The sequence below is a fragment of the Idiotropiscis lumnitzeri genome, chromosome 4 (assembly GCF_059441095.1).
Source record: "Idiotropiscis lumnitzeri isolate Australia: NSW breed Sydney's pygmy pipehorse chromosome 4, RoL_Ilum_1.0, whole genome shotgun sequence".
Taxonomy (NCBI): Eukaryota; Metazoa; Chordata; class Actinopteri; order Syngnathiformes; family Syngnathidae; genus Idiotropiscis; species Idiotropiscis lumnitzeri.
The window spans coordinates 6,879,728-6,889,436 of NC_142394.1; the positions used below are offsets into that span (position 1 = coordinate 6,879,728).

The following is a 9,709-nucleotide window of genomic DNA, read 5'->3' on the forward strand; positions in this document are numbered from 1 at the left end:
CGCACATCATTTTTAAATCTATAAACTGTTATTGTTCAAATCCTTAGAGCGGACGTTTTACCAATGTCGCCCATATCAATACAAATTGAGTCCCAAGGGTGTGTACAATTTTGAATATTTCTATTCTGACAATCTTTGCTATAGGGAATGGTGCCCTTTGTATTTGTGGGGACCAAGGAAAGCATCTCAAATGCAACGGTACTGCTGGACTATCACCTCAACTACCTGAAGGTACGCAAGAATTTGTGTCATATCATACACCGTGTCAAAAAGGCGATGACACCCTGGCAATGATCATGTTCTTCGGGAAGTACATCATAATGACACAGTTATTTAATATTGCATGTCAATAACCTTCTTCTCAATAACGACAGGAGGTGGACCAACTTCGTCTGGAGCGTCTTCAGATTGACGAGCAGCTGAGGCAGATAGGAGGCGGGGGTGGTGTAGGAGGGACGGGCCAACGAAATCTTAAAGACAAAAGCTACGTGTTTGATAATGGCACGGGCCTTGGTAGAGGTACAGGAGGAGGGAAACCCTATGGAGGAGGAGGAAGAGGTGGTCGTGGGCGAAGAGGAGGTGCTGCCGCTTTTGCCTCCGGTGCTGTTCCTTTACTACTTCAGTACTATAATTTTATATAGTTCACTGATATTGTACTTGATTAGAAACTTTGAGTATTCACATACGAGAGCAAATGAATATTTGGTCAGTTTAAATTGACTTGTGTATTGCCCACTAGGCACCAACTCAGAGGCATCCAACGCTTCAGAGACTGAGTCAGACCACCGAGATGAGCTCAGCGATTGGTCCCTGGCTCCCACAGAAGAGTTAATGACAGGAGGTGGGACATTGCCAAGACGGACAGACGGGAGGAGGAGACCGGGTGGGGCAGGACTTCGAGGGCGAGGTGGAAGAGGAAGAGGCGCATATAAAGGTCAGTCGTTTTTTTGGTCATTTTTACTCTTGGCAACATCACATTTTACTGATACGACCATAGAATCGGAAATTGGGGCCGATCATTGAATTTGCATCTGATTGGACTTAAAAACAAAAAGTGACTGAAAAAGATTTTTTATTTTAACTTTGAAAGGTCCCAATGCAGCAAATATCTGGCAAAATGGAACAGTGATAGCTTAGTTTTCTATTGCACAATGTCACGTATCAAGTTGTTGAGTGGCATGATGTAACTACTAGTCATGACGACATTGATGATCAAAATTGGCTATTTAATAGTCGACGCGTCCTTTATTTTTTTGAGGCTTTGTTTTTCTCTTGGTATTGTCTTATCTTTGGCTTCTCCTGCATTACTGTGATGCACATGCGCAGCAGTGGTAATCTGGGTCATCCGATGTAAGCAGGAAGCACAATGGTGAAACTATTGTCATGGCTAACCAGCGTTAGCAAAATTCAGTCAATAAGTGCGTGCGCATTTCACAAAAAATATCCTTTTTTTCCCAACCATCAGGTGCACCGGGTCTATTATAATACATTTTTTATAGTATTAGTCATAAAGGGTTTTTTTGTTTTTTTTTATGTTTTATATGTTGCTTTCATGTTATTTTAATATGCGGGATCGATATTTGTGTAGCGGTGACGACTCCGCCGTCCCGACTCACCCACTCGGGCCGAAGCCTGCCGTCACGAGCTTGCGAGCACTTGCCATGAAAGTCAGCAGCTTTGAAGGCTCTGCGGAGTGAGGTTTTAAGAATGTGCAAGCTGGCATAATTTACATTGGGTTAGCTTTGTTGCTAAGAACGTAGAATTTTAGCGTTTCACATTAGGCATGACTAATCAATTTACCCTCAACGCAACCGTTAGACAAATGTAAAAGTTTCTTCTTGTTTTGAGTGGTTACGTCTGGAGTCTGAAGAGGGGTGATGCCACTGCTCAATGCATGTCACTAGTGCAATCAATCACTAAAATGTCAGGGGGAAATGCAAGGACGCTAAAAGGAACAGACTGGTGTGTATCAGGAACGAGTGTGTAAAAATCAATGGCATCTGATTTCCTGAAAAAAGGTTTAAACCGATTAAGTATCAAATCAATGACATAACCCTGTATGCAGCCATCTTGGACATTTTTTTTTTTTTACCGCTTCCCATAATCCCTGTCATCACACGGGCTGTACACTAGGCTATTATTTCGGACTTGTTTACTGATCTATTGTACTATAAAAAAGCCGGATGGCGTTGTCAAAGTGTTCCCATAACTAAGATATCATCCCTGCCATCAGGTTTCATGTTCTTCCTTGGCGAAAGGGGGAGAGAAAGAAGACGTTAAAAGATGAAAAATGACTGAAAATGCAGTCAGCCGACGAGCCTTCAATGCTACTTCTCTCAAAATCTATTTGACAAAATAATATTTTTTTGGGCAGAACACCGGACATAGAGTAGAGACTAGACTCATACTGAAGAATGGTGAGCTATATAGACTGGGGTGATTAGCTTTGCGTTATTGTTTTAAATTCTGTGCTCTGTCTTCTGTGCTGTAAATGACACACAGTGTGACCTTAGACCACACGTTATAGTGGGTTGGTTTCCTACGTTGTAATTGGTACGGTATTTAAGATACATATACACACCTGCTGTTCAACTCTCCACTTAACACCCGCATGCTCGTTCTCCTCGGCTCAATGCATGCACACTCCGCATACATGCATCACAGCCATCAGTCACACGTAAGCTGTCACAATACATGCAACATACCACACGTTTTTCAAAATGGATCGTAAATCCCACCTATCTTTTTGCAAATACTTTATAATAAGCAAAAAGGTTGAGAAGCCAGAGATCTTGTGCTTGTGGCAAAGAGCACTCGTCGACACTGGCTTGAAATTCCTTCTCTTTGCCCGAACAAAATTGATCCATTTACGTGCCCTATTATTTTGTTTTGGCCACTCAAACTGATGCTTCCCATAATGCCAGCAACGCATCACCACTCAGCTGCAAGGCATATTTGCCATGTGGAGTGGCAACATCCTGTTACATATTGAACCAAAAACATGTCCAATTGTCACCAAAATATATGTGGACATGTGTACGAATATGATAACCACAGTCTAAAAATATTAAAAAGAAACTAGCAATATTTTGAAAGACACATTGGAAGCGGTAATATGTATATTAATGCTTCCCTCGTGACTATGTTCCAAAATATTGCGAGTTGTGTTTTAATATTTTGAAATGTTGTCTTGGACTGTCCAATTTAGGTGACGATGTACAGTGGAGCGACCCAAGGCCTCGTCATATCAGAGAGCCCAAGACGAGAGCACAGGAAGACACTTTACAGGTACTGTCCCTTATACATAAGTAGAGTATGCTGACTGCGCCGTAATATAATCTTTTTTTTTTTTTTTTGAGGACTTGATCATATATAAGGTAGCATGGTGGATAGCCTCACCCTAACCCCAGCCTACATCTTGTCCTAAGTTTGCCAGGATAACATGACAGGATAGTTGCTTGAAAATGATTTGAACAGAGGATGCTGTTAAATATGTATTAGTGTCATTAGTAGAGCGTATTAGTCTGAACCTAGCGCAATTGCACTAAATCTCTCACATTCGGTACGTTTTCAATAAGCTATTTAACATGAAACAATTGATGAAAATAATGTGCCTTTCAACCCGGTGCGTCTTCTATTATTTATTTTTTTAAAATAGGCCCATTCATTGATATTGCGCCTAATATGGTGCTCCAAATTGTCCGTCAATTACAGTAGTAGAAGTGGATGTGTGTCATATTTAACTGTCACATGTTTGATTTACGTCACCCCTTTTTTTTTTTTAAACAAGTGGTTTTAGGTTGTGTGTAAAATTGTGACATCCAGGTCAATCACTACTAAGCATAATCAGAAACCTTGTAAACATACACATACTTTTAAGTGGGTGCATCAGTAAATTTTGCCAGTTAGTCATTCGCCAGCTACTAGTCCGTCGTTACTGCAAGTGAAACCAAAACGGTCATTGCCTGTCCGTCATTGTTTTCTAACCACGCTTCCATCATTGTTAAATTTCAGTTTGTCAGCACCACTTTAGGACCGTCAAATGTGCTACTTATTGCTTTACACGAGAGAATATTTTTGTAAGTAGTGTTTCTACTCCGGTAAAAAAAACAACAAAAAAAAACACGTCTTATACTGATGTCCACGATTGTTTTATTGCTCATCCATTAAGGAGCCTGGTGAAGACTAAAATGATATTCCATAGTATATGAAATAATAATTATGATGCTATGAATGAGAAACTGAAGATAAAAAAAGTCACTGGTGACATTTTCATTACATCCTTTGTCAATCAAGCATGCCATTTGGTTTCTGATGGTAAAATGGTCGCAAGTAGTATCAGCTGCCGTGATGCGTACACGATACCTTGAAATAAAGTTGGTGTTAGTGTTCGCCCATACCTAATCACAATCGCTTTGAGTGACAGCCATTTTGGAGAATTTGGACAGATTTGTTTTTATTTGTGTTGTACTATTATTTATATATTGAATCTACCAAATAAAAAATAAAATGTATAATAATATAAAATAAAAGTCCTGCTTCACCTTGAAAAAAAACGTTTGCTGCTACTTTTTTTCCCGTACTTAGGAACAGCAGAAAATTAGAGAGTAAATCGAAGATGAACCTGCATTTTCATTTAGCCTCCTCTGTTGGTAATAGTGTAATTTTTAACAATAAATGATGCTGTGCTATTTCTGCATTTTAATAAGGAGTTTCACCATCTAAGGTGAAGCTGGATGCTCGCCTATTTATTTGTGCAGGGAATATGTAAAGTTCACCATTTTCACTATAAATTCATTATTAAATTCAGTAAAAAAAAATCGATTGAAAATTGCGCACTAGAGAAATAAAGTTTTAAAGATTTTATTTAATTAGTACTTTCTTTTTTCTTTTCAGATCACTGGTCCCACTGTCCTTAGTTATTTACTTTTATGGGTAGTTTAAAAGGCATAATATTTTGTTTCTTTGTTTCATGTCAGAAAGTTTTGCTTGGTTGCTTTCTTGAATAGCAGTTCTGTTCTGATTGATTGACAGGCAGTTTCCGTCCACTTTGTTCTTCAAAATAAAAGCCCTAGGATAACTATGTACTATAAAGTCTGTCTGACACTATGCATGCTTCTGCCACCCCACAGATTCGTGTGGATGGGAACAACGAACGTAGTGTGCAGCATTCCGCCGGAGGGAGAGGAGGAGGAGGGCCTTCATCACAGGGTGGGCACAGTGCCGGTGGCGAGGGCCCGATGCGCCATCAGCAACGGCCCATTAGAGACCGAGGAATGAAGAAGGAGAAGCAGGACGCTCCCCCTCTGGTGAACGGAGTGTCGTAGATAGATCACTGGAGGACGTTCTCACATTCAGAAATGAACCCACACTCTTCACAAACAACCGATCATTATTATTCCACAGTTTTTTTTTTCTCGCTGTTTTTCTTTTTCCGTTTTTGTCTATTGCGACATTAGACAGGAGCTTCCATCAGCATGGAAGGCTGTAGTGATTAATTATAGTGACAAACACTCCCTGTGTGCTGCATCTGCGCACTGCTAAGTGTAGTGCCGCGAGCTGGCCTGGGACTGAATGGATGTATTCCTCCTCCAGTGAGAAAGCAATGAAGTTTCTTGATGTAAAAGCAGCTTCTTGTCCAGCAAACGTCGTACTTCACTTTCAGAACTCATCTAACCTTCACTTATATGCATCACTTTTCTCCAGCAGCTCATAAAGCAACGCGGATGCAGCACATGCAACCCTTCACTTCCTTTGCTCCGGGAAGTTTCGAAGTAGACCGTAGACTTGCGCCTACTTCGTTTTGACAACTGCTCCTTTGACCATATGGTTCGGGCACAATGAGGGCAACCCGTAGTCCATAACCCTAGAACTGGCAAGTTGATGTAACGCATGTGTGCAAAGTCACAAGCTAGGGCAAGGTGTCACGTGTGGGCAACACCTTATATGACACTTCAATATTATTATCTTGTACGTTTCGTCATAACAATAATGAGCCACACCCATACTAACCAACTGTCCCCTGTCTTCAGACCGCCTCCTTGCGGCTAAGGCGCATCAGCATTCTGGTGTCTGCGGCGCTGTGCTTTTTGGACAAATTGATAAGTGAAGTGAGGGTTGACTAACTGATCTTGGACAGCAAACACACACACATCTCCCCAAGCTGCTCTTTGACCACTCATTCGGGAAATGTCTTTACTCACCTAACTGGGCCAAGTTTAACATCGCAGTTGGATTTAGAATGAACCCTCACCAACGGATTGTTTCTTACTCACGTTGACTAGACAAATCAGTGTTGAGTTAACTAATGTCAGAGTAGATAAAACCTCAGTTGAGTCACAAGAGACATTCTTTACAATTTAATCTATTGCAAATACAACGACACTGATTGTGCATTTGCAGTCATGAATCAACGCTTACGGCTTCTCAGCACCATGGTTCCCCCAGACGACGGTGGTTCTTTTAGTGCAGCGCTGCTTCTCTGGCTTGTTGACTGATGACGTTCATCTGTCAGAGTCATTCTGTTCCTGTGATCATTTATGTATCACATCCTCTTCTGGCATCACTCAGCCTGCAGTTTTGCTTCTTGATGTGTTTTGATGAGTCAAGCTGCGCTCCACTGACGGCATTAAAAAAAAAAAAAAAAACTTGTGCGCCTGTCATGGAAAAATTAACCTTATTGATTTAAGACGGAGTGTAAAACTCATTTGAATCATGTTGGGTCAAATTTGTAGCCCCTCTTAAGGCTTTATTTTTAAAAGGTTGCTTCCATCTCTGTCTGCCCTTTTTAGGAACCCCTGACTGATCCGTAATTCTGTTTTTAGGGCCATGCATTCCACTTTTCTGCGCCACACTCTAGATATATACAAGTCTCGTGCTCACAACGGCCAGTATTCCTTTCCATTGTGCTTGCTTTTACAGAAATATGGATTAATTGTGATTCTTTTTCACTAATCTTTAGCTTTCACACTGCGGCCCGGCTGCATTTTTAAAGTTAGCTTCTTCTGCAATACTTTAAAATAAGTGGTTTGAGTACAAATGACCTTTTTACTTTCCATAACGCATCAACAAAATGAAGTTGTTTTGTGTTGTTAAAAAGGAGATAGGGTGGCATACTGTATATAATGATGTCATAATTTGTCTGAAAAAGATTTTACTGTTTCAAATGTGCACTTATCCTTATTTCTTTCTTTTGTTGCTGTTTGATATCAGTTAAATGCTAGATCTCTTGATAATAAACTTGCTGTAAAAAAGAAAAAAAAAATGTTGCTCCCTCGCACGGTTGATTACGTTGATAGTGAATGTCCATAGCACTGCTGCAGAGGTCCAAAACTAGTGCTATATAACACGGGAAGAATTTCACACTAAATGGTGGCGCTATTAGTGTTCTATTCTATTGTGTCGCAAGACCATAACGTTTTACTGCAGTTAATTTACCATTTTCCATCATACAATAAAATAAAATTGGATTGACTTGCAATTCAAAGCGTTCTAGGTGTAGATTTTTCATTTAAAACACAAGAAGGGCTTGAGGTTTTCAGTGATAGTCAGTGCGGAAATGCATCAAAACCTGCTTTTTTTAATGTTACTGGATTTAAGATTATTCTCCACATAGTGTCAATCTATACTCGAATAATTTCTTTCTTAAATGTTCTCCAATGCACAAATTGCAAATAATCCTAAACCTTCATTCAAAAATTAATAATCACACAAAACAATGTTAAGGCGGAATCAAATATTTGGGATTGCTTCACTTTACTTTCCGGTTGTTTCAACATAATATTGGACCTCTAACTCTCCATTTCATCATTTATCAACCAGGAGAATGATATGGTTGAAAGCATTTTTTTACACCCTGCAGGAATAGTAAGAGCAAGGATTTAGCTGAGATGGAATGTGTCCGTTTGGATTATGATTCCAGTCTTAAAAAAAATTAATAAATAAACAAAAAAAAAAACAAACAACTACTCTTTGAATATTGAAGTCAGCTTTTCAACAGCAAGAAGTTAACTTGTGTTCATTGTTATGTTTATAGGGGTTAATACTAACAAATAGTGTTGCAGAAATCAAAGTTTGTACCATAGTAGAAAATGTACATTGAGGAGGTGGAAAACTGTTGCATGCTGCCCATGTATAGTCAGTAAGGAACTGGTGCGATGGAATAATCTGTGCTGATGAAAGTGTCATCATTGTAAGCCGTTCTGATGAGGTTTATACCACTGTTTTGGGATCAATGCTAGAAACAAAACTCTTTAGATGAGTAGATGTGACCATGGCCAACTGAACGAACTCCTATGGGAACCCTAAAAGGGATACGAACAATGACAACTGCATTAAAAAAAAATATATATAGTGTTGATTTTTTTTAATTGCAACGCGATTGTCTTTTGGTTTGTGCGTCGATTTGTTTTGGTAGACATTGTAAAATCAGCCCCGCTGTACAAAAAACATGGCGGCCCAAAGCTTCCAAAGCAGTATTATTACGATTCAACCTTTCCATCCAATACTTTTCTATTGATGTATATGTTATTAGCAGAATGGATGTTGTATGTAAATTGTTACTTTATGACTAATTCCAACTATAATGACATCTTGGATCACAGGTGTTTTGGCTGTCCCCTTCTAATAAAACTATTAAGAATATTTTCATTGGACTATTGTAAATTTGACGTGACTTGATGGGGGGGGGAAATGTGTTTGGATATTTTGACATAAATGTTTCAGCTAAATTGATGGGATTTAACATGGCCGTTTAAAACCTTTGAAAATATCGTTTGTGTGAATGTCTCTACCGATTAACATTCTGAGGAGTGTCATTTTGCACATGCTACGCAAGCTTGCAAGATGAAGTGAGGGACTACATTTAAAAACCTCTCTGGTTTGTATGTTAAATCTGATTTGGACCATTATAAATGACAATACTTAAGACGAAATGGGAAATACTCCATCAAGATGCCCAATTGCATCCCTTACTCAGCATTTACTCCATTTGGGGTCGCAACATGTTTTCAACTGAAGATGACCAACTTTGACTTTTTCTTGCTTGCCACTCGGCAGCAAATGTTTCTTCTCTTATTCCAGAATGTATAATGCGACAAATGCTAACCTGACACATTGCTGGCTGTTTAATAGAGAAGAAGGAAGGCAAGATGCAAAGAAAAATCTGTACATACTTAAACCAGGGTAGTCTAAAAGCTGTAAATCTTGTGAGCACTTTCGGGCATTTTTTTTTGGTTGATGTTTGTTTCCCTTTGTAAATACTACTTACTAGCATTTCAAGTGTCTGGGTTTACATGTCTGGTTATAGTGCAATATATTTTGTATGCAAGCAGTTTCAATAAACAAAAATTGATCTTCTGATAACTATCGTCTCATCTTTGTATTGTATAATTAATTTTTTGTTGTTTTATTATTCGTTTCCATTGTGTTGTAGGTCAGTAGTTTCAATACCAATTTCTTGGTGTTTCTGTCATAATTCTGGGATCTTTGAACTTCCATCCGATCCATTCATCCCTTTTCTATACTGCTTAACCTCGTCAGTGCTATGGGTGAACTGGAGTCTAACCCAATTTACTTTAGGCGAGAGGTGCGATCTACCTTTTACCGGTAGCCATCCAATCACAGAATTAAATTGCCCATCTGTTTTCTGCAATGGCTTATTCTCGTCAAAGTTACAGAGATGTGGAGTCTCTCAGATCACTGGGCCAAG

At 39.3% G+C, this 9,709-nt stretch overlaps 1 protein-coding gene across 1 annotated transcript in view; it reads left to right on the forward strand.

Moving 5' to 3' along the window:
- The window catches only part of fmr1 (fragile X messenger ribonucleoprotein 1), a 19,655-nt gene extending 10,292 nt beyond the window's left edge, over nucleotides 1–9,363 (forward strand). Inside the window, exons 11-15 of the mRNA XM_088292724.1 lie at nucleotides 145–231; nucleotides 375–600; nucleotides 740–934; nucleotides 3,209–3,288; nucleotides 5,133–9,363. Of these exons, the coding sequence (XP_088148850.1) occupies nucleotides 145–231; nucleotides 375–600; nucleotides 740–934; nucleotides 3,209–3,288; nucleotides 5,133–5,327 (783 nt within the window). The 3' untranslated portion in view covers nucleotides 5,328–9,363. The remainder of the gene's footprint in view (nucleotides 1–144; nucleotides 232–374; nucleotides 601–739; nucleotides 935–3,208; nucleotides 3,289–5,132) is intronic.
- The last annotated feature ends 346 nt before the right edge of the window (nucleotides 9,364–9,709 follow it).